Source organism: Salvelinus namaycush, chromosome 26, assembly GCF_016432855.1.
Source record: "Salvelinus namaycush isolate Seneca chromosome 26, SaNama_1.0, whole genome shotgun sequence".
NCBI classification, from domain to species: domain Eukaryota; kingdom Metazoa; phylum Chordata; class Actinopteri; order Salmoniformes; family Salmonidae; genus Salvelinus; species Salvelinus namaycush.
The window spans coordinates 21,833,348-21,859,680 of NC_052332.1; the positions used below are offsets into that span (position 1 = coordinate 21,833,348).

At 42.3% G+C, this 26,333-nt stretch overlaps 1 protein-coding gene across 1 annotated transcript in view; it reads right to left on the minus strand.

Annotated features, from left to right (window-relative positions):
* The window catches only part of LOC120021814 (BMP/retinoic acid-inducible neural-specific protein 1), an 89,023-nt gene that overhangs the window by 36,782 nt on the left and 25,908 nt on the right, over positions 1 to 26,333 (minus strand). Inside the window, exons 2-4 of the mRNA XM_038965664.1 lie at positions 23,926 to 24,116; positions 20,464 to 20,633; positions 10,302 to 10,407 (exon numbers count right to left, since the gene is read on the minus strand). Of these exons, the coding sequence (XP_038821592.1) occupies positions 10,302 to 10,407; positions 20,464 to 20,633; positions 23,926 to 24,116 (467 nt within the window). The remainder of the gene's footprint in view (positions 1 to 10,301; positions 10,408 to 20,463; positions 20,634 to 23,925; positions 24,117 to 26,333) is intronic.

Below are 26,333 nucleotides of genomic sequence, written 5' to 3' on the forward strand. Positions count from 1 at the left end.
AGACCTTACAGTGAAATGCTTACTTACAAGCCCTTAACCAACAATGCAGTTTTAAGAAAAATAAGTGTTAATTAAGTAAAAAACGTATAAGAAAAAATACAAATAAAAGTAAGAAATAATTAAAGAGCAGCAGTAAAATAACAGTAGCGAGGCTATATACAGTCGTGGACAAAAGTTTTGAGAATGACACAAATATTAATTTCCACAAAGTTTGCTGCTTCAGTGTCTTTAGATATTTTTGTCAGATGTTACTATGGAATACTGAAGTATAATTCCAAGCATTTCATAAGTGGCAAAGGCTTTTATTGACAATTACATGAAGTTGATGCAAAGAGTCAATATTTGCAGTGTTGACCCTCTTTTTCAAGACCTCTGCAATCCGCCCTGGCAGGCTGTCAATTAACTTCTGGGCCACATCCTGACAGATGGCAGCCCATTCTTGCATAATCAATGCTTGGAGTTTGTCAGAATTTGTGGGTTTTTGTTTGTCCACCCACCTCTTGAGGATTGACCACAAATTTTCAATGGGATTAAGGTCTGGGGAGTTTCCTGGCCATGGACCCAAAATATCGATGTTTTGTTCCCCGAGCCACTTAGTTATCACTTTTGCCTTATGGGAAGGTGCTCCATCATGCTGGAAAAGGCATTGTTCATCACCAAACTGTTCCTGGATGGTTGGGAGAAGTTGCTCTCGGAGGATGTATTGGTACCATTCTTTATTCATGGCTGTGTTTTTTGGCAAAATTGTGAGTGAGCCCACTCCCTTGGCTGAGAAGCAACCCCACACATGAATGGTCTCAGGATGCTTTACTGTTGGCATGACATAGGACTGATGGTAGTGCTCACATTGTCTTCTCTGGACAAGCTTTTTTCTGGATGCCCCAAACAATCGGAAAGGGGATTCATCAGAGAAAATAGCTTAACCCCAGTCCTCAGCAGTCCAATCCCTGTACCATTTGCAGAATATCAGTCTGTCCCTGATGTTTTTCCTGGAGAGAAGTGGCTTCTTTGCTGCCCTTCTTGACACCAGGCCATCCTCCAAAAGTCTTTGCCTCACTGTGCGTGCAGATGCACTCACACCTGCCTGCTGCCATTGCTGAGCAAGCTCTGTACTGGTGGTGCCCCGATCCCGCAGCTGAATCAACTTTAGGAGATGGTCCTGGCGCTTGCTGGACTTTCTTGGGCGCCCTGAAGCCTTCTTCACAACAATTGAACCGCTCTCCTTGAAGTTCTTGATGATCCGATAAATGGTTGATTTAGGTGCAATCTTACTGGCAGCAATATCCTTGCCTGTGAAGCCCTTTTTGTGCAAAGCAATGATGACAGCACGTGTTTCCTTGCAAGTAACATGGTTGACAGAGGAAGAACAATGATTCCAAGCACCACCCTCCTTTTGAAGCTTCCAGGCTGTTATTCGAACTCAATCATTATGACAGAGTGATCTCCAGCCTTGTCCTCGTCAACACTCACACCTGTGTTAACGAGAGAATCACTGACATGTCAGCTGGTCCTTTTGTGGCAGGGCTGAAATGCAGTGAAAATGTTTTTTGGGGATTCAGTTCATTTGCATGGCAAAGAGGGACTTTGCAGTTAATTGCAATTCATCTGATCACGCTTCATAACATTCTGAAGTATATGCAAATTGCCATCATACAAACTGAGGCAGCAGACTTTGTGAAAATGAATATTTGTGTCATTCTCAACTTTTGGCCACGACCGGTTAGTCAAGATAATTGAGGTAATATGTACATGTAGGTAGAGTTAAAGGGACTATGCATAGATAATAAACAGAGAGTAGCAGCAGCATAACAGAGGGGGGTAGCCATTTGATTAGCTGTTCAGGAGTCTTATGGCTTGGGGGTAGAAGCTGTTAAGAAGCCTTTTGGACCTAGACTTGGCGCTCCGGTACCGCTTGCCATGCAGGAGCAGAGAGAACAGTCTATGACTAGGGTGGCTGGAGTTTTTGAAAATTTTTAGGGCCTTCCTCTGACACTGCCTGGTATAGAGGTCCTGGATGGCAGGAAGCTTGGCCCCAGTGATGTACTGGGTCGTGAAGGAACATTAAATAAACCCTTTCAAACTTTTTCAGCAAGTTGGCTGTCAAAATTGTAGTGATAAATGATGGGGAATAGCGGCTATAGCGGAATAACCGGCTAAAGTTGACTAGCTTGCTAGTGCATTTCTTGCAGACACAAATGAGAAAACACCTCACTGACCATTTTTCTCAACCTAGCAGAGCTCTTTAGGCTGTTTACATGTTAAATAGAGTGTTCGTGACTAACTGGTACTTTCTTTGCCTACGTTTACTGACACCGGTTTACTGATACCGGTCAGCGGTGTTGCACATTCAGCATAGCTAGCTAGCTAGCTAGCAAAGCGATTCACATGTCTTGCTAGCTAACCAAATGGCAAGTGCATCTATAGCTGTGTAGTCACTGAAAAATTATATGAGGAGAAAAAGTCAGTCACTCACCCACTCCTACAATGACATCACGTCCTCCTAGCAGCTACCTAGCTAAAGTTAGGCTCTGTGTTTTTAGCTTGCTACATAAATAGATACGCAAGCATATTAGCCACATTTTGATTAACTTGTGATCATTGCCCTTGCTAGTTTGATTAACATTATTGACCTTCCCAGCCTTCGTTACAGTCGTCCGTTTCTGTCCAAAACATTGAATCACTGAAACTGAAACAGTGCATCCCAAATGGAGGCAGCAAACAATGCACCAGGCCAGCAGTGATTTACAACCTGATATAAATATTTATTGGTCTGCCAAGAAATGTATTGGTGAATTATATGAATCATGCATTGAACTGCAACCATCTATTCTGCCAGCAATGCCTTAGTGTATGTCATGGAATGTTGAGTCAAATATAACCTATTTTTAAACCCTCTTATGAAGTTGGTTTTGTAGCATAAACTGGGATTTTTTTTTTTACTGATATTATGATTGTCTGTTTGTTTTATATCTGCAAAGTAGCTAAAACGCTGTCAGTTCCCACACAAATACACATCACCACACCAACACACATCACCACCACCACGAAATGATTGCTGCAAAGTGCAAATGTCATCTGATCACTCCTTAAGAGCAGGCTGTCAGTGTATTCTTTTGTTTTCTGCATGTGGGCCATGACATACACAGAGGGCATAACACCTCGCGGCTTCAGTTCAATATTTTATGATCAATCGAGGATGTGTGGAGAGGCACTACACCAGCAAAGAGAGAAGACAAATGACTCTATAGTGCAGTTTATAGGACCTGAGGGTCAATTGGCACAAATAACCAGCATTGGTTTAAAGGTTGGCGGTGATGTCAAGCCATCTACTGTAGCATAGATATCCAAAGCTTCTGCTTTTGGCATACAGTAGCTTCAATGTTCACACATAAGTGTCATACTAACAGGAATATAAGAGCAACATTTTCACATGGAAATACTGATCTGTCACAGCCGTTTATACCACTAGCTGGTATTAAATGATTATGAAATCATAATACTCTCTGAAGAGACACTAAAGAGTAAAGAGGTGTCACCAGCTCAGGAATGACATTGAAGTGTCATCAATTTTGAAGAGTTTGTGATAGTTGGCATATATTAATACCACTCTGATGACAAAAGCTTTCTAATTAACTCTAAATCTGAGATTATAATTGCTCTTAGAGGATATGTTTCAGTTGTAGTACACTTTAAAACCACCTACTTTAGGTTAATGTGAAAAAATTGCTTTCAAAACACCCCTTCATGAAATAGCAGCATTTGAAAAACTCATCTCTTTCTCACCGAATCGTATCAACCTGCAAGATAAAAGGCTGTTCATCTGGCTGTCACATATCAGTTGGATGACAAAACGTTAGTCTCCAAAGCAACAGAGGCCATAGAGCAGTTGCATGGGAATGAAGCCCTTTTAAACCCTATAGATTCCGTTTGAAAGCATTTATGACAGACAGAGTAACACTGGTCCTATTATTGCTCATACAATTTCTTTTTGGCACAAAATTGAAAAACACTAACTGCAAAACCAAATGGCACACCTAGACTCCAATGCATTACATTTTGGAGAATGGTTTTTTTTTATCTCCCCCCAGTGGTCCAAATGTGGAATGCATACCCTTGCCAATATATATATATTTTAATTTAACTAGGTAAGTCAGTTAACCTCTTTGGGCTGCAGGGGCAGTATTGAGTAGCCTGGATAAAAGGTGCCCATTTCAAACGGCCTCGTACTCAATTCTTGCTCGTACAATATGCATATTATTATTACTATTGGATAGAAAACACACTCTAGTTTCTAAAACCGTTTGAATTATATCTGTGAGTAAAACAGAACTCATTTTGCAGCAAACTTCCTGACAGGAAGTGGAAAATCTGAAATCGATGCTCTGTTCTAGGCCCTGCCTATAAATGTCCTTGATATTTATTAGTATAGATGCACTTCATACGTCTTCCACTAGATGTCGACAGGCAGTGAGAGAAGAAATGGAGTGTATAACTTGATCTGGGGTCGAATAAAAGCTCTCGGCATGACGTGTCACCAGTTTCCTGTGTTCTGGAGAGCGCGTGAAGGGACCTGGTTTTGCCTTCTGAAAAGCTGCCGTTATAGACGACTAATATCTCCGGCTTTGATTTTATTTGATACATGTGACAATATCATCGTAAAGTATGTTTCTTCAATATAGTTTTATTAGATTATTGAAATTTATTCGGGACGTTAGGCGTGTTGCGTTGTGTGCCTTTGTTCAGGAAGGACAGCTTCGCGCTACTTTGCTAGCTTTCCGTGCTAATTGACTGGAGAAGAGGACATTCTAAAACCAAACAACGATTGTTCTGGACAAAGGACCCCTTGTACAACATTCTGATGAAAGATCATCAAAAGTAGGACCCATTTTATGATGCTATTTCATATATCTGTCGAACATGTGAAATAGTCGTTTGCGCCCAGATTTTGGGTACTCTCTCGCTATACCTAAGCTGGATGTCGTAATGAAGTTATTTTTAGAATTCTAACACGGCGATTGCATTAAGAACTAGTGTATCTATCATTTCCTATACAACATGTATTTTTTAGTAACGTTTATGTATAGTTATTTGGTCAGAATAGTTGAGTGTCATAAAAATATCCGCACATTCTGGGAAAAAGATGCTACGTTAGCACAATGTATAACAACTGATTTCAGCTCTAAATATGCACATTTTCGAACAAAACATAAGTGTATGTATAAACTGATGTTATAGGACTGTCATCTGATGAAGCTTATCAAGGTTAGTCAAAAATTATATATATTTTGCTGGTTTATTCGCTATCGCTAACGTGCCTATTGCTATCGCTAACGTGCCTTGATGAATGAATGCGGTAGTGTGGTAGGCTATTGTAGTAAGCTAATATAATGCTATATTGTGTTTTCGCTGTAAAACACTTAAAAAATCGGAAATATTGGCTGGATTCACAAGATGTTTGTCTTTAATTTGCTATACACCATCGATTTTTCAGAAATGTTTTATGATGAGTATTTAGGTATTTGACGTTGGTGTCTGTAATTACTCTGGCTGCTTCGGTCCTATTTGTGACGGTAGCTGTGATGGTAGCTGCAATGTAAAACTGATTTATACCTCAAATATGCACATTTTTCGAACAAAACATAGATTTATTGTATAACATGTTATAAGACTGTCATCTGATGAAGTTGTTTCTTGGTTAGTTTGGTTGGTTCTTGGTTAGTTAGGTTGGCTTTGTGCATGCTACCTGTGCTGTGAAAAATGTCTGTCCTTTTTTGTATTTGGTGGTGAGCTAACATAAATATATGTGGTGTTTTCGCTGTAAAACATCTTAAAAATCGGACATGTTGGCTGGATTCACAAGATGTTTATCTTTCATATGCTGTATTGGACTTGTTAATGTGTGAAAGTTAAATATTTCTAAAAAATATATTTTGAATTTCGCGCCCTGCACTTGAAGTGGCTGTTGTCATATTGTGCCCGGCTTCGGGCTTGCAGCCCAAAGAAGTTAAGAACAAATTCTTATTTTCAATGACTAGGACAGTAATGGGTGACAGATTTTTACCTTGTCAGCACAGGGATTCAATCTTGCAATCTTTCGGTTACTAATCCAACGCTCTAACCACCAGGCTACCTGCTGCCCCTGGACAGTAATGGTTTGAAAAAGACACATACACATTACCAGGTAACACATTTTTTCTATATTTACAATTCAGGTTGGCTATGCTGGCCTATGGTGTCCCTTGGCAAACCCAACTACCGAACCTCCAATCATGGGATTTATAAATCAATTATCTGGGCTCCTGAAAGGACTAATCTCTATAATATATAAACAACTTGTGGAAAGCTCATATTCTGAGCTATCCATTAAAAAAGTATGGTCTACAGATTTAAGAGAACTGAACAACCCTTTAACTGGAACAGAATATGGAAACATATTCTTAGAATCCCATAATCCGAACCATAAATTTATACATTTACATTTTGTTCACAGACTGTATTTAACACCAAGGAAATATTTTACTATGAAATTGGTCCCAACTCACAACTGTTCACTGTATCCCCTAAATCAGGTAGGCACGTTCATTCATATGATGTGGGAGTACCCTGCAGTTAAATGCTTTTAGGACACAATGTATTATTAATTTTGCTTTGCATCTACTATGTTACTTAATGACGACTAGGGAGTGGGGGTGACTGACAAGCAACCCTTTTAGGGTTGGGGGAATTAGATATGAAGTTGGGGGTGGAGGCCCACTTCTTTTTTGTTTTCTTTTCCTGTACATGATGAATGTATTATTACTTTAACTGTAATATGATCAATACTTTGTAGTTATGTACCTTTTTTAAAATGTTTAATTTTCTTCTTCTGAATGGCAGCTCACAGGTACAACAATAAGATGTGTGAAATAAGGAATGGAACATAAGATATTAACAGAATACGAAATTATATGAATTTAAATATTGTATCTTTAACTCATCCAATGAAAAAAATGACTAAATAAATGAATTAATTGTCTGAATCCAAAGAGCAGTTAATGATTCCTTTGGTGAGAGATTTAGTGGTGTAGTCGAAAATATCAGTTTTTTGATAATGAAGGTAAACTGCATAAATTAAAAAGTGATAGCTTGTCTCAGAAACTTGACCACTTTTACGGTGGCTTTCATCACTGTCCCAATGGGAGCTGTGGTACTGTAACGGTGTTCCTCCTCCTCTTCATCCGAAGAGGAGGAGCATGGATTGAACCAAGGCGCAGCGTTGTGAAATGACATGATTTATTAAACAAGACGAAAAAACGAACTACACTTGAATCATTAACAAAACAAATAAACGATGTAGACAGACCTGGACTACGAACTTACATGAAACACGAAGAACGCAATAACAGGAAAACTGACTACACAAAAACCGAACGAACAAACATACCGAGAACAGTCCCGTGTGGCGTAACATACAGACACTGACACAGGAGACAACCACCCACAACAAACAGTGTGAAAACACCTACCTTAATATGACTCTCAATCAGAGGAAACGACACACACCTGCCTCTAATTGAGAGCCATATTAGGTACCCATTAACCAACATAGAAACAGAAAACATAGACTGCCCACCCAAACTCACGTCCTGACCAACTAACACATACAAAAACTAACAGAAAACAGGTCAGGAACGTGACAGGTACATCTAAGATACAGTTGCAGGGGATTCTTCATGGAAGAAGAGTTGGAGATGACAATGAAGGATTCCTTCAAAAGCAACTCGCTAATTACAACGTTTGTCTACTTTTCTATCTTTGCAAGCTTATAGTTGCCACTCAAAGATTATATTTGCGTGTCAATTAATGTTACAAATGTAATCTCGAATACAGTATGTGATCTAAGTATACTCAGACTAAAAATATACTTCTGTAAATAAGTTAAAGTTAATAAAATAAACATAACATAAATCTTCCCTATTGATTGAGAGGTCCAGGATGAAGTGTGTGGGTAAATTCAAATATTCTGATTGCTCAGGCTGTTGGGTTTGATTCCTTCATGGGCCAAACACACCATGGATAAAAGTGTCTGGTAAACTGTATGACAATATTATTAGCATAAGGACAGAAGATCCATGACAAAATGAATGGGAGAAAATCCCCCAGAGCGGAATTATGGAGCAAATCTCTGGTTCATTCCACAAAATACATTCATATTCAATCCGCAAGACAGCGCAAATCAGGTGAAAGTCCCTATGAGGCTTTTTCTATGTATGAACATAATTTCATTATGTGAATGGACTGGGGGCTAAAGTGGAATATTGACCCGGGCCTTAACCCTGCAGCCATTGTAGCATTGGGTCGGATACTCATGATTCCCCACAGTGGACCCGCAAAACAAAAATTGGCTGATGAGTGGAATGAAAATATTATTTCAACCCACGGACAGGCTCGTGGTTCAGAACAATTATATTGGGGGTTATAAATGTTTTAAATAAAGATAAAATATTTTTTACAAACCTAGGAGGTTGTTGTGTTGAATTGCGATGCGAATTCCATTATGTTAGCTGTGAGGCAGACATAGCCTAGGCCAAGGCTACCAGCCATGCAGTGAGAGAGCGCAGGGAACTGTCCATTATTTGTCTGGTGCTGAAACATTCCTACTTTGTCCATGTGACGCAAAAATGGTAACAAGCAAAATGCAACAGGAGAAATAAAAATAAATGTTATGTGAAATCACCGGTTTGGAACTATTTTGGAGTCATTGTGGACAACAACCTTGTAGATGGATACACAGCTTGCAAAAGTGCAAGTATATATTTGTTACGATAATTCATTTAATTATTACATTAATTCAGGCTTTCGTTCATTTAGATCATACACAAGTCATTTAAAGTTTAAACCTGTGCGGCTGGTAAAAGTTTGAGTAGCCAATAGCTAACTAAATAAATGTAAGCTATTTTTGCAGCCTATAGCCTATTAGATTCCGGGAATTGTTTATTTAACTTTCAATTAAACAATTGTATTATCTAAACAATATTGAATGTTGCAACGATGTGCGCTGAGAGTCGGGAAGCAAGTTCAGGGATCAGGAGCGGACCGGTCACTATTGCTGAGGCGCGGGAAACCTGTCAGTCCGGCTGAGACGTGGGAGAATGGCGACCTAGAGCGCAGGAGAGCGCATACGTGACAGTACCCCCTCCCCGGCGCGTTCAGCTCCAGCCACAGGACGCCAACCAAAGGGACGATCCCGGGGATCAGGAGCGGACCGGTCACCCTTGCTGATGCGCGGGAACCTGTCGCCGGCTGGGGCGCAGGAACCTTACAGACCGGCTGAGGCAGGGGAGCCGAGGCATGAGAGCCCGACGAGCAAGTGGAAGCAGGGGAGCCTGGCGATCCGGTGAAGGCATGAAAGCCCGATGAGCCGGCTGTAGCAGGGAAGCTTGGCGATCCAAATGAGGCATGAGAGCCTGTAGCGGCTCCCGGACCCGATGTCATTCCCACCAAAAAAAAAAAAAAAAAAACACTGCCTGATGCTTCCCTTAGGTGAGGCGTCATTCTGTAACGATGTGCGCTGAAGCAAGTTCAGGGAGTGAGTGTTTTAATAAATAAACACAACATAATACAAAAATAAGAAACACAAACAACGCACAGAACTGACACAGGAACAGAAACAATGACGCCTGGGGAAGGAACCAAAGGGAGTGACATATAAAGGGAATGTAATCAGGGAAGTGACGGAGTCAAGGTGAGTCTGATGACTCGCAGGTGCGCGTAACGATGGTGACAGGTGTGCTCCATAACGAGCAGCCTGGTGACCTAGAGGCCGGAGAGGGAGCACACGAGACAAATGTAAAGGTATTGTTTTGTTATGTCGGCTATAAGCTTCCATTAGGTAAGAAGAAGGCTAATTAGAAGGTTCTTCTTCAAAGCGATTGGAGTCAATGTGCCGCATTGTATTGTGAAAATAATAAGATAGGCCTGACGTTCTTAAAACATGGCATGGTTTCCTTTTAACCAAATGTTGAATAGACATGCAGACAAATGAATTAGTCCAGTGATAGCCTAATAAGCTACTACTTTGGAGTCATAAAAACAATTAAATAAATAGATTTTATTTAGCGGGTCACGGATCGGCTCTCAGAAGAATTCTATGCAGGCGGGTCAGGTTGTGGAGGAAAATCTGTCCTGATGTTGGATATCGGATGGGGCTATTAATTGATGTGGCCAGTGGGGGGCGGGTGCGGCAGAAAAAAATAATGACCCCTGCAGGACTCTAATCCCATGGTGGAAGAACGGTCAGGGACATGAGCGGGGACGTTTACCTTGAAGATGGAGCTTGCTCTCCGGGCTCTGCAGGAGGACAGAGCTCACCGAGTCTAGATTATCATAGCTGCTGCATCCCAGTGGGCCAGTACGAGTCTCTGTCACCTGCAAGAGAATCAGGACAAAGATGAGAGGAACAGTAGGGGACAGAGACACCTGCAGTGTGTGTGTGTATGTGTGTTGGAGTGAGGGAGGATAGGGGGTGATCATAGAGAGAGTTATTTTCATGAGAATTTGACTAGACTCACAAGCTGAAATCCTGAGTTGAGATTTAGGACTCAATTCAATCCATAGCGCCAGAGATCTATGCTGTAGCGCAATTGAAATGTGAAGTTAATTTCCAATTGAGCCGACATGCAGTATTTTGCAAACACGGGAACATTGTCTTATCATTTATAACACACTGTATTGCAGGTCTTCAGCACTACAGATTTAATCGAGCCCTTACACATGTCACATACACTACATAGGTGCAGTGAAACATGTTGTTTTACAGGGTCAGCCATAGTACCATGGTGCAAATTAGGGTTAAGTGCCTTGCTCAAGGGTACATCGACAGAGTTTTCACCTTGTCATCTTTCACCTTCGAACCAGCGACCTTTCAGTTACTGGCCAAACGCTCTAACCGCTAGGCTACCTGACGCAACATGTAACTCATAAAGCAATCATTGGTATCATGAGAGGGTTGGATTGAATGTTTTATTCTTGGCCTTGTGTCAGGCATGGTTATATTTCCACGTAAATAAGTGGTGTGCGGCATTTCCTTTACTAAGAAGGGGACACTCATCAACTAACAATATCTGTTATACTTGGTTAGAAACATAGCACATACTGTATTTCTATTTAATATGTTTCCCCATTAGTTTCTGCCAAGATAGCAGATACTCTTCCTGGGTCCCAGCAAAATGAAGGCAGTGATTAATTTAGCTATAGATAAGCCATTCATATTTCAAATGGGACTGTGTGAGTAGTTCATAAATATCTGAATTCCATGTGTGTGTCACGCTAGCACATACATGTTCTGCGTTGCTCAGCTAAGTGAACCGTATTTGGGCCAAAGCGCAGAAGACAGCGTATGAGGTCTTTCTAAACAGCACTTCTATAGGTACCTCCTGATTTCTGTCTGCGACGTGTAGCACCACCGGCTCCTAAGACCTATTTTCTTTTAAGGACCTTTAAAGATTTTATTTCCTTTTAAAAGAGGCGAGACGCTAATGGACTTTTTTCTTCAATCGGTGCCTGCGTCCCACTATCTGCTCGAGAATATCACTTGCCTTATAAAAGTCACAGACGTCGCCTCTCTTCCTGCCCAAGCTTCAATCTATGGGATAATTAGGGTAGTCAAATGTGAGGGTGCTTTTAGGTCTTACTACACGTCTAACTTTAGACTTATTTAAAGACATTGCTCTTGAAAAGAAGGGTGACTTTCTTCCTTTTTATCCCCTTTTCTTCTCGTAACGAGTTGGCCGGCAGTGCTCAATAGTACTTTCACATGATTCCAAGAAGCCAGATGCGATGCTACTCAGCAATGGAGATTAAGAGAAAAAACTCTTGGCATTAACCTCAATGGAAAATCACTCAGTCTCTGGCTCAGTTAGAGAACTCTTAGCTTGAATGAGGGGGGTTGCGTTGGCAGCTTGCATGAAGTCCAATCTCGTGAATAGGGGTTATCGAAGACGCGGCAAGGGTCCATAGTCAAATACTTAATGGTGAACAAACATGATATACAGCTACATTGATACAGAGCGCAGATACAGTGATGGGTAAATCAGATCCTCAATTCACCCAGTAAAATGTGTTTGTGTCCTTAAAGGCCCTATTTCTCCCTTCCTGCTTGGAACATGCTGGTTGAATCAACATTATTTCCACGTCATTTCAACGTTGAATCAACGTGGAATAGATGTTGAATTGATGTCTGTTCCCAGTGGACATTTTCCCATCTTTCATTGTGATTCGGGGCCAGATGGCAGGTTGACAAGCAGGAAATTAGACAGATGTATATCTTACCCTTGACGTCACTCTGTTGTGGGATAAAACAGAGTGATAGGCTCCCAATAAGCTTCGCAATAACATTGCTTAACATTAAAGTGTATGTCCCTTCCTGCCAAATGGTAAATATGTTATGTTTTGAGCACAATAGACAACATAATTTGGATCTGTTTATTATTTAAGAGTATCTAAAGTTAGGTATGCTTGCAGCAGCCATACCACTGCAACTGTCCACCACTGCAAACTCCAAAATGTCAGAAAGCTACAGTAAAGTTACTGACGGAGAAGTCAAAACAAGAACTTTTCGAATTTCTCTGCAGCCCTGCATAAAGTTTCAAAGTAGATTGATTACTGTGCTTTCCTGGCCTATCAAACCCTGGCATCTTGATGGGTGCTGACAGGGTGCTTTTCTCCCGTTGCTTATCACATAATAAATGACTTCCTATAAAGGTCGTATTGCATGATGCATGGTAACCTAGCAGAGTGAATAACTGTTCTTTATATAACCTCTGGGCAACCCCATTGTTGGCAAAACATGCACATGCATGCACGCGCATGCATACACACACTCACAATGTCACACATCCTGTACACGCGCACACACGACTGTGTGCACTGTGAATGCAGAAAATACATCAGACATTTTCCCTCGATCAATATAAGATTACTGTCCTTGGTAAACCACCACTGATTCTCACTTTCTCACTCACTCATACACTCACTCTCACACTCACTCTCACACTCACACACTCCATTTATTGGTTTGCCAGATTATAAAAATTGCATACAACGTAATAAAATACAAGGAGCAATCAAAGAGCTGAAACAGGCCAAGGGGGATTTAGAGGATTTGGATTATTAAGCGGAACACAACTCAGAATCCCAGTGGGCCCATACTGTTTCATAGTCCTATCTTTAAACCATGGCTCTAGAACACGCTCTCTTTCATCTACAAAAGTCAGTATACCTACACTCCCTACATATCTAGAACCTTAAAGGGTTCGGCTTTCCCTATAGGAGAACCCTTTGAAGAACCATTTTTGGTTCTAGTTAGAACCCTTTTGCGTTCCATGTAAAAGTAGAAACCTTTCTACAGAGGGTTCTACATGAAACCCAAAAGGGTTCTACTTGGAACCAAAAAGGGTTATCTTATGTGGACAGCCGAAGAACCCTTTTGGAACCCTTTTTTCTAAGAGTGTGGAATCATAAGCATATTTGGATTATAATGAGAGGAGCAATGTTATCATCCTGTGTTTGTCAATTTTAGGATTTGTTTGAATTGCAAACTCAATCTTTGTCCAGAGCAGGAGAATTGGTTTGTGTTAGAGTGAAAACATACTATAGTACATTGCATCCTATCCATCTCTTCTCATTTAGATGGATCCCACTAACGGTTATAGCATATTTCCTGTCAATTATGTGCACAATGGATTGCTAAGAGCATGTCACGCTGGAAGCCTCAGGAGCATTGACATTTCAATATGTTATGTAACGGGGATGAGTGGCAACGTTATGTCTAATACCCATTTTGTTTAACAATATCACCATGTATTTTTAATTAACACCTATTCAATTATTCACATTATATGCCATTTTCATGGTGTCTGATTCATAAGGACTCAAGTGAACTTCATGCACTGTTGCAGTCATTATTCAAAATGTATAATTGTAGATTTTTCCCTCCAGCACCGACTGACAGAAAAACTATGGCTGCAATAAGACTGGCTTCAGGAGGCGTTGTTGCAAGCTTGCTGAAGTTCAGGAAATTGCTTGCCCATGCAGCTCAGATGAAGCACAATCAACCAATCAATCCTTCTTCGCCCCTCGCTCTTTCTTTCAGAGAAATATGTAATTAACTACTAACTTACATGCATGTATCTCACCAGGTCACAAGGTGCTTGTAATTTCAAGAAGAAGGAACTTACCTCATTCACCAACAATGAGCCCACATGGCAGTCATTTTGTGCTGCACATCTACACTTTATTACGGCAGTGTAAAGGTGAGGAGTATTACTACTGACAACGTTTGTGGTATAGCTACAGTTAGTGAATCAAGGCACAGTTATTAGCATCACTGCTTATCAAAGGCTTCAAGACATCGCCTAGCCCTGTCCTCTAGCTATTTCAGAAATATTTGCTGTCACACAACTCTGGTGACAGCGGGCAGGATTAAAAATCATGTTAGCCTGAGAGAAGGAGGGAGAGAGGGAACGAAGGAATAGATTGGGACTTGAGGGAGGGATACATCCAGTATGATGGAGTGTCATCATCAAGGGAATGCTGTCACTGCAGAGCTTTTCTTAATGTGCCTATCACCTGCCACTCACCTAATGACTTTCTATTTCTAGAAACAGGGAAATGAAGGGAGAAGCTCCCCAGTAACTCTTCATGGCTGGACACATCTCAGAGTAAGTTTGCTTTTGGAATGTAATGTGATTCCATGGAATTTAATAATTACACTGTATCACATGGCCTACCCGCAAAACTCATGATATGTCAGTTGGTAAAATTGGTAGTGCTAAAACTGAGTACCAACATATAAAATACAAATGCATTCATTAGGCCACAACCCTCCCCAAACAAGTAATCAAAGCTGAGTTAAATTCACACCCCAAAAAATCTGGGTCACCCCAAAAAACATTTAATATATATAATATCTACTCAAGAGGACTGTGGACCACAGAGGTGGCAATCAGAAAGGAGAAACAGGATTCTGGCCTGTCCCATAGATCCGGCATGGATGCCTGAAAAACAACTGCTGCATCATCAGCAAATCTGCATATTGAATCCTAGTGTAAATCAAGCCCGCAGAGTGACTCTTCAGGGAGGTGACCTTGTGGGAACACCGGCCAGCGTCACACAGCAGAAACCATATTCCGACCACCCCTGCATAATCATTCAGGGTCTTTGTCACAGATAAACAGCCTGCTCATAACATTACATTTTTTCCTCCATCTTTCATTAAAACACCCTACAGGGCATCTTATTTTCCTTCTTAAATGATCCCCCCTCCAGGAGTGCTATCTTGCAGCCAGCTATTGGATCCTGCTACACAGAAGCACACGTCTTACTTTTTATTTCTAACGGGAGGGTGATTGTGCCATGCACAGTTTGACGCATGTTCTTCATTCTGTTGTGCTGTTCTTTATTTCGCTTAGTGGGCTACTGTACATGTCTGATTTAGGCTATGCTACAGTTTTAGACAGTATGTTGTGTCCCAATTACTTGTTTGTTTGCCCTGCTGAGGCATGGCTGGATGGAAAGACAAACGAATAGGTTGCCAGACTAGTAAACACAATGAAAGATAGTTGGCTCTGAATGAATGACGGGGTAATGGACGGGTTGTCACATAAGTTGACGCTGGAGAGACGAAGCAGGTACAGGGAGTAAAACATTTATTAAATAAAGGACATGGAACGAGACACGAACAGCGTCAGCAAACTAATACTAAAGACAAAAACAATACAATGCAGCCGCGGGGAACAGAGCTGGGGAACTGACAAATATAGGGGAGGAAATAAACAGGTGATAAGTGAGTCCAGGTGAGTCCAATAACGCTGATGCGCGTGACGAGGGAAGGCAGGTGTTGCGTGATGGATGGCAGGAGTGTGTGATGCAGGGCAACCTGGCGCCCTCAAGTGGCCAGGGGGAGGAAAGAGCGGGAGCAGTCGTGATAGTACCCCCCCTCTTGGGGCGCCACCCGGCGTCCCACCTGGGCGAACCAGCCGAGACATGGGCGCTGGGCATGCCGGCTGAGACATGGGAGCCTGACGATCCGGCTGAGGCAAGATGCCTGTCGATCCCGCTGCAGAGGGGGAGACCGATGATCTGGTGGAGAGTGACGTGGGATGGGAAGCCGTCGAGCCAACCGGGGCAAGGAAACCTCTCGAGCCAGCTGGGGCGTGGAAGCCCGACGGGCTGGCTTAAGCACCACCGGTTCCATCGGCGGAGGAATCCACCCCGACGTCACCAACAAAACAAAAGACAAAAAAAAAAACTCTGTGACCGGCTGGACGAACAAGAACTGACGATCCGGCTGAGGCCCGACGTGGGATGGGCGCCATCCGAGCCAACCGGGGCAAAGAAACCTCTCGAGCCAGCTAGGGAGTGGAAGCCCGACGAGCTCGCTAGGCACCCCCGGTTCCATCGGTGGCGACTCAGAGCCAATGCCACCATACCAACCGGAACGCCAGTACTCCCCAATGCTTCGTATGTATGGCGGCTGCATTCTGTCACATGAGTTGACGCTGGAGAGACGAAGCAGGTACGGGGAGTAAAACATTTAATAAATAAAGGACATGGAACGCAACAGCGTCAGCAAACTAATACTAAAGACAAAAACAATACAATGCAGCCGCGGGGAACAGAGCTGGGGAACTGACAAATATAGGGGAGGAAATAAACAGGTGATAAGTGAGTCCAGGTGAGTCCAATAACGCTGATGCGCGTGACGAGGGAAGGCAGGTGTGCGTGATGGATGGCAGGAATGTGTGATGCAGGGCAACCTGGCGCCCTCAAGTGCCCTGGGGAGGGAAGAGCGGGAGCAGATGTGTCACGGGTTGATCAATAGAAATATGGATGGATAGATATTGCTGTGTATACACTGAGTGTACAAAACATGTTCTTTCCATGACAGACTGACCAGGTGAATCCAGGTGAAAGCTATGATCCATTAATGATGTCACTTGTTACATCCACTTCAATCAGTGTAGATGAAGGGGAGGAGACAGGTTAAAGAGAGACAATTGAGACAATTGAGACATGGATTGTGTATGTGTGCCATTCAGAGGTTGAATGGGCAAGACAAAATATTTAAGTGCCTCTGAACGGAGTATGGTAGTAGATGCCAAGCGCACCGGTTTGTGTCAAGAACTGCAACGCTGCTGGGTTTTTCACGCTCAACCGTTTTCCCGTGTGTATAAAGAATGGACCACCACCCAAAGGACATCCAGCCAACTTGACACAACTGTGGGAAGCATTGGATTCAACATGGGACAGCATCCCTGTGGAACGCTTTCAACACCTAATATAGTCCATGCTCCGGCAAATTGGGCTGTTCTGAGGGCAAAAGAGGGTGCAACTCAATATTAGGAAGGCATTCCTAATGTTTTGTACACTCAGTGTATATAATTGCAAGAGCAGTAGAAAAAAAATGTATGCTCTTGGCAACTTTAGTTGTCATCTCTTCAATGTGTAGGAAGTGAAGAACAGTTCTATATTCTAGGAGACAAATTAAGTACTGTGGGAATCCTCCTATATGATCTCATTACTCAGTAACCACAGGTCAGCCTGCCTAGTGTAAGCCATGTGTGTGTGTGTTCTCTTTCCCTTTCCCATTGAACTCCATAAAAGCTGATGTGCCAGGTAGATCGTTAAAGATTGACGTCGAAATTGGAAGTCTATCCATGCCCTGAGGATGACGGGAAATGCCTTCAAAACCAGCCACTAGGGGCAACAGTGAGTGCAACTATTACCATCAAGTAAACTTGGGTTTTGCTAAGGCATTGTGGACGGGGTTGGCGAATGGGCATAACCCCATGACTCTGGATCAGAAGGTTGCGTGTGAGATCCCAGTTGTGGATACTGGTTTTAAATGTTTTGTTTTAACCCTATCCCTTAACCCTTACCTTAACCATTCAGAATGAGTGCCTAAACTTAACACTTAACTTAAAAACGTCACGTTTGGAGAACGTGGATGAACATCTAATTCTGCAGTGACTCTGAGACCTTGTTGGATGTGCAACATTGATGAGCTCCCTTTTCTCTTCAGAGCCACTGAATAAAGAGAAAGATGTCTCAGCATATATTGTACACATGCACATTTCAATGCACACACATGGCACTCTAAGACTTCACAGCCCCAACAAACAATCTGCCAGTTACAGAGACACTTTGGCCCAAAAACCTTGTTTGTTTGGAGTTCTGCTATTAAGCCACCCATGGGCTGTGAATGTTTTGAAGCCAAAGGGAATGGAGGTGATGGTTGAGGCTTTCAGGCTACAAACATTCCTTGGTTTGGGCAGATAAATTCCTGTGTGGGGTCTTAGAAAAATAACAAGTCCCTGGCTTGCCCTGGGTGTCACCGGTGCATTGGGGAGATGTCTTCGTTTTGATTAACGTTTGCAAGTTTCTGGAACCTCTTAAGCAGTGCTAAGGCTTGGGGAGATGGGGGGACGGGCCAGGGATGAGGAGTTGATAAATATAGCCCAGCTTGGCAGATCAGTGGATGCTCTCAGGCCATCCCCACTAATGCACACACACTAATGCCTGTACACTACTGTTCATTTTTCTGCTACAGCCTCAACTATTGAAGTGTCCCCCAGCAAGAGGTATCAGGGGAGAGAGAGTGTACAGACTAAAAAAGATTAAGGCTTACTCTAGACATATGACTAACAATGTGTATGTCTGGTGCATGCATGCGTGCATGTGTGTGTGTGCCTGCATGTGTGTTTGAGAGTGTGATAACATGATAACATGAGGATATGGAAAATTGTGAAAGGGAAATGAAATACTCAAACTAGCAATCTCCAGAGCTTAAAACGCACATTTCACTAAGTAAACCCAGTACTTAACTCAAACTCTACACAGTAAATGTGCTTACTCGCCAGACAGGAAACAGTCTTAGTTTTCATCTCTATTGATGTCTTTGTGCCTGTGTTTTCTCCATAGACCGCAGCGTCTCACTGTGAAGTTTGACTCCCAGCCATATTAAATCAATATTGGAAGTGCAGGGCCTTGTTCTGTGTCTATAGATCCAGGCTGTGCGTCAGACTCAGCTTCCTCTCCACGTACAGATCGTTGTCTGTCTGCTACGTGACTGTAGGACCAGCGGCTGACTTTACTTCTGCCATCACCTTTTATTTATAGTGCGATAGATTGGCCCAGCCACAACAGATTTTGGATGATAGTACTTCTGACAAAGCATAAACCTTTCAATAGTATGTGTATCAGCTTTCATTTGTGTGGGCAGTGGCCTCAAATAATATTATTTTTGCTTTCAATTTTTCCCTCTTTTCCAGTCAAAACAGAAAAAACTATCCCTATTTCCTATTGGGAATCAATGCAAATGGATTTTCTGTTATACTGTTTTCCTCCCCCTAAATTCTGTCTAATTTTGTCTTTCTTGTTATATGGTATTTTGTTCCCTTCAAGTGTCTTTGTTTTGCTTATTTGAATATATATGGAGTGTTTCTTCCTTATCTAATGCCTGAAGGATCAATTGTTCATTCCACTTAAATTGAAGATGGGATCAACATATTTTATTGGATGAAATGAATGTGATAAACGTGTTTTTGTTGATTTGATAACCCTTCTGCCTCACTAAATAAACTCTTTGTCCTCAGTTGAGACATATGATGAGATATTGTATATGATTAATGTAATTGTAGTGTAAGACAGATTAAATTATTCGTCATTTACTCAGTGTAAAACAATTCTTGTCATTGAGTAGGCACATTCTTTGATGTCGCATGGTTGAGGATACACACACGAGGATACACACACACACACACACACACACACACACACACACACACACACACACACACACACACACACACACACACACACACACACACACACACACACACACACACACACACTTCATAATACTCAGAGATCTCCCACATACACAGTCCAACTATTCAACACCGGTATGACTCAGAGATAGTGCAGGTTTGTCAGTCAAGAAGATAGTCAGGACAGGTCTTCTCTGGCTCCACACAGTTTGGCTGGTTACAGTGGCTATACTGTTGAGAATGCGCTGTGTGTGCTTCTTCCCTCCTCGACTCTTCGCCCAGCCCTGACTCAGCAGCCATTGTCAATTCTGTTTAATTGTGTCATGCTTGACTTCCTGCTACCCAGCACCCCGTCTGCCAGAACCTCTTCATCCACCTGTCACTTGGGACTTCAAAAAGACGGCAAGACACTCTCCAGGGTGGCTAGGATGGGGCTGGAGGTGTGTGTGATAGGCATGTGTTTGTGTACCAGAACAACATCATGTTTGTCGAAATGCGGTTTATATCACAAAAGCTTAGTTAAAGATCACTTGTGGGATTACCAAACAGTGCTCAGACATTACCCTACTTCTCAAACTCATTCCTTTGATGTCCAACTACTGTGACACATTTGAACATATTTATATACTGTATTTTTGTGTGTAAAGATGCATACCTTGATGGCATTGGTAGAGATCTGGATCTCATGGAGTTTCCTCATGGTGCCATCTCGGTCAATGAAGTAGGAGGAGGCCAGCTGGTGCAGGGCCTCCACATTCTGAGTGGCGTTGACCACCTTTCTGTCCAGCTTGTTCTTGGCCATGTACATGGTCAATGCCTCCTCACCTACAGGGAAGACAGGAAGTGGAACTTGTTTTATGATACAGTACAATAAAATACCATTGTTGACTTACTATTTTGCCTGGTAGCAGTATTCATTCATGTACTGTATGCACACTTTGTTGTCCATCTGTGGCTAGTAGCCATGGGGCTGCTGAACAGTGGGACAAAGGACAGATGCAGGCCCAATACACGTCGGACAGTAGGCCGCAGAGACTTTGAATAAGTGAACATGTAAACTTTTCAGTTTCCCGTACTGCATGTGCTATATCGTGTTGTGTTTGTGTATTTGTATGCTGAAGTCACAGAATGATTTTCCATGTAAATGGACAATAAAGTACATCATATCGTTAGGCAACAAATATTACTGAAGTTTCCAAGCCATCTCTATAGCTTCATTGCAATCATAATGTCTGGAGTGACTATAACTGTCACGACTTCTGCCGAAGTCGTTGCCTCTCCTTGTTCGGGCGGTGTTCGGCGGTCGACGTCACCGGTCTTCTAGCCATCATCGATCCATTTTTAATTTTCCATTGGTTTTGTCTTGTCTTCCCACACACCTGTTTTCAATCCCATCCATTACCTCTTGTGTATTTAACCCTCTGTTTCCCCTCATGTCTTTGTCAGAGATTGTTTTATGTCAACTCTTGTTTCTTGGTGTATAGGTGCGCGACGGGTCCTCGTACCCATGTTTATTTTATGTATGTACATTTTCGTGTTTGGAGCATGTTAAGTGGACATTTATTAAAAGTCTCCATTTACACTCAGTTTAACTCTCCTGCGCCTGACTTCCCTGCCACCTATACACACGGCTCTGACAATAACTGCCATTTATACATCAAAATGTCACCAGAAACTGTTTATTATCCCCCTAATAACTCCATATTATGTGTTTATAAAGGTTGAATATGTTAAGGGCGTAAGTGAGTGGATTGCTTTCACATCGAGGGAATGACCTTTAGAAGTAAACATCCTGATACCGCAGGGGAAGAAGCGAACACTCCAGCAGAAAGCCCTGAACCTTTACACAGCAACAAACAATGACTCTGTGATCTACTGTAAGTGTACGCATGCCAACGCCTGTTTGTTGACACTTCGTAAAGGTTGAACAGCTCATTTTCCCTCCGCCGCCCTCTCCTTGCCGTTCAAAGAGCATACAAGCCAAGTTGTCTGGAACTCATTCAAGAACATGTCACATATGTTCACGACCCCCCGCATCGTGATTGGTTATTTGGCCCTTGGCGATGCATTGGGATTGGTCACTTAGCTTGTGGTGGCTGTGACCGGGGGGGCGACAGTCATCCCCAATGTCTCATGTCTGGTTGAAACAGCAGTACCGTGGCATGGAAGGAGGATGGCCGCACTCTCTCCCTGCTCTTCCCCGGGGGAAGGAAGGTTACGCACACACCCTTGACCTACTGCACAAGGATAATGATACAACATTAACCCTCTATCGCTATAGCTTTGCCCCTCTCTGGCTTATGTGGAAGTAGGTCTACTGTACATAAATATGTGACTTTACTGCTTTTGCCCCAGTAAAGTCAGGCCCAGCCGGCTTAGCTATATTTTATCTTTGTGGGTGATCTTTTCATAAAAAATACATTGTCTTACATTTTACTGGGGCAGCTCTTTGGCTCTGTGCCTCGATAATGACTAAATTGATTCATACCTATAGCTGAGCCTTCAGCGTTCTAAGCTCTGTCTCAGTCTATGGTCAATGATGTCATTCCTATTTTTATGGATATACATTATTGCCATACAGGGCCCTGATTTTATTGGCTACTGTAATGAAATAATACAAGATGATGGATATATAAAAGCAATATATGAGGGGAAGGTATTGATTTGACTGTATATCATTAACACCGTCTGCTGTCTGGTGCTAGGAGTGCCTACTGGTGCTTAAAAGCAATGGAATTGTTAGACATAGGTAATCTATTGTGGAGTTAATGGTACCTGTGTGGGTTACAGGATATATTACATTATACTATTATACTGCACAATGGCAACATGTGCAGTGTTCAATAGTGTCTGCAGACCTGCAAACACACATGCACATACTACATGCACACACACACACTCACACCAACACACATTCTCAATGGGGCCGGCCATCAGACAGACCTATTTTTCCAATTAAACAGGGACTCCTTTTAGCTCATAAAGTGAGTCTGACGAAGAGAACATTGTCTTTTCTGTACTCCTTTATCACCTTAGATGTAATAGCTGTGGGCCTGCAGGCCAGCTTTCAGTACACTCCTGGTTTCTGGGTTTATCGGCTCACATAATGGTGTTTCTTTAATGTGCAACCCAGAGATTAAGATGAGTGACTTCTAGGCCATAACTCTCTGAAATGCCTTCAAGGTTAAACATGATATGGTGAAACTTAGTTAGTTGGGAGAGAGAGGGGGAAGAAAGACCGAGAATTGAAGAAAGAGACGCAAACAAGAAAGAGTAAGAGAGAGAAGAGAGAGAGAGAGAAGAAAGGGGAAGAGAGAGAACGAAAACAGTGAAAAGAGAGAGAAATAAAGATAACCTGCAACATTGCAATCAGTTCTTTGTGTCAAGATTCCTTATATCATTACCTTTAATAACGTCTGCATTTGTGGTAGTAGTGAATCATCCTCCTTGGAGTTAGTTTTATTTTGAACTTATTTATATTTTACCTAAGCATCATATTTCACCACAATATTACATTTCTGAATTCCATAATGAGTGTGTTAGGAAAAATCACCTTGCAGGCTTGTGTATATGATATTGCAACTCTAAATGTCTACCTATGAAATCCCCCACTTTCACTTTAACTGAATTATTGAAGCTGACTGTTTGACATTCAAGTGAAATCCTAGATTTAAACAGAAAAGATATGTTTCTAAAGCAGGGCCTTGCCTGTAAAATGCATGAGCTCCAAAATCTTCAGCGACAGGTTGATATAAAATGTTGAATCAGATAAAACCACCTCAAATGTTATCTTAACAGGACAGAACCATGAGAAGAACCTGTGCAGGTTTTAGAGGGGGTTACCATTCTATCATTACCAGCCATGCATAAGCTCATTTGACTGTCAAAACTACCTATTTACCAATTGATATCCCATCTATTTCCCATTATTTTCCCATCAAGAAGGTGGCATGGACAATGGACATTACGTTGTACGTATATAACAGCACTTTGCCCAAATAAGGTAATGGGGGGAAAAAATTGTCGAACCAACCACAATAAGGAGTAGCCAGGGAGCCATTTTTGTGGCCCACCACCGTTGTCTTAGTAAAGTAGAAGTAGATATATGCTTTCTCACCTCCCAAGGTGGCGGATATCAGGATGTGGGTTCCATACTTCTTGATGATGGTGTCGATGAACTGTTGAGTGGAGGGTCGTCGCCCTAGCAACCGGACACTGCGCTGGAAGTCTGGCATGAGCGGCACAGGGTTCCGGATCAGGTCCCTCCTCTCAATGGCTGTGTTCCTCACCTTCCAACGCGCAAACTCCCTACAAGAAAAACAGAATAGGTAAATGCTTATGTCTTAATATATTCATTGATAGCATTATGACAACCATTTATGCAACAGCAACATCAAAATGTAAGGTCATTTTACAATTGGCACCTGCTATAGCAAGCATCTTTGCAGTTGACGTGATGTCACAAATGCCATACTCGTCTAAAGTCCAAAACGGCATTGGATTATTTAGTTAATGTTCACAATAGCTAGTGGCAATGTTATCACAAGAGCGTAAGTAAATTGTGATCACATCCTTATTGAAAGGAAACTGCTGTATTGCCATCACTAAGTAAGAGAAAAAACATAGAAGCACTTGGTACTCGGTAATGACATTGAATTAGCTGATTTAGCTCTGCCTCAAGCAGAAAACTGCCAGTGAACATGATCTCCCGCCATCGAGACACCATGTTATCTAATCAAGGCAAATGCCAAGCATGGCTGTGGGCTATCGCCTATTCTCTGTAGGTCCTGATTGTGTTTGCTAAGTAATAAATGATCATCATCAAACCCAACCCAGATCTGGGTCATGCAATCAGGCAAAAAGCCTGGATCTGTAATCGAATCCCAATCATAGACCTAGATTCTCATAGACATATGAATTGCACTCAAATGTCTATTATAGATATCCCATACAAAACAAATCAAGGACCTCAGCCACCCAAGTCACGACCTATTCACCCCACTACCATCTGTGGAGACAGAACAGGTGCAGCAAATCTGGGACCGAGAGACTGATAAACAGCTTCTATCTCCAGGCCATCAGACTGTTAAACAGTCCCCACTAGCCGGCCTCCACCCAGTACCCTTCCCAGAACCTTAGTCACTGTTAATAGCCGGCTACCACCCTTTACTCTACCCTGTGCCTTAGAGACTGCTGCCCTATATACATAGAGTCATGGAACACTGTTCACTTTAATAATGTTTACATACTTTTTTTACCCACTGCATATGTGGTTGGCGCCCCCCTCGGGTTTGTGCCATGGGGGAGATCTTTGTGGGCTATACTCCTTGTCTCAGGGTAATAAGTTGGTGGTTGAAGATATCCCTCTAGTGTTGTGGGGGCTGTGCTTTGGCAAAGTGGGTGGGGTTATATCCTGCCTGGTTGGCCATGTCCGGGGGTATAGTCGGACGGGGCCACAGTGTCTGCCGACCCTCCTGTCTCAGGTTCCAGTAATTATGCTGCAATAGTTTGTGTCAGGGGGCTAGGGTCAGTCTGTTATATCTAGAGTATTTCTCCTGTCTTAATTTAAGTATACCTCTCACACTCACTCACTCACTCACTCACTCACTCACTCACTCACTCACTCACTCACTCACTCACTCACTCACTCACTCACTCACTCACTCACTCACTCACCTGGTCGTGCTCCAGTTTCAACTGTTCTGCCTGTGGCTATGGAACCCTGACCTGTTCACCGGACGTGCTACCTTGTCCCGGACCTGCTGTTTTCGACTCTCTCTCTCTACCGCACCTGCTGTCTCTAACTCTGAATGATCGGCTATGAACAGGTGCTGACCTGTTGCAACCTCTACAACCACTGTGATTATTATTACTTGACCCTGCTGGTCATCTTTGAACATCTTGGCCATGTACTGTTAAAATCTCCACCCGGCACAGCCAGAAAAGGACTGGCCATCCCTCAGAGCCTGGTTTCTCTCTAGGTTTCTTCCTAGGTTCATGCCTTTCTAGGGAGTTTTTCCTAGCCACCGTGCTTCTACATCTGCATTGCTTGCTGTTTGGTATTTAGGCTGGGTTTCTGTACAGCACTTTGTGACATCAGCTGATGTAAGGCTTTATAAATAATTTTGATTGATTGATTGATTGATTGATTGATTGATTGATTGATTGATTGATTGATACTGTATTCTAGTCATGGCTCATCCCATATAACTACTGATGTACTGTACACACCTTTTCTATTATACTGTCCATACTGTATTTAAACACCATTAAAATTTGTTGGGGATTACGTGTGTATTGCTTATTATTGCTATGTATTACTGCACTGTTGGAGCTAGGAACACAAGCATTTCGCTACACCTGCGATTACATTTGCAAATCTGTGTATGATCTTGATTTGGAATCAATTCTGACCTATTGTGTAAATGGTATGGTCTAGTATCTGTAATAGGACTGCTGGTATACTATTATCATTACCCTGGGTTATGGCTAGGGCAACTACTAAAGACTTAGCTATGTGATCCA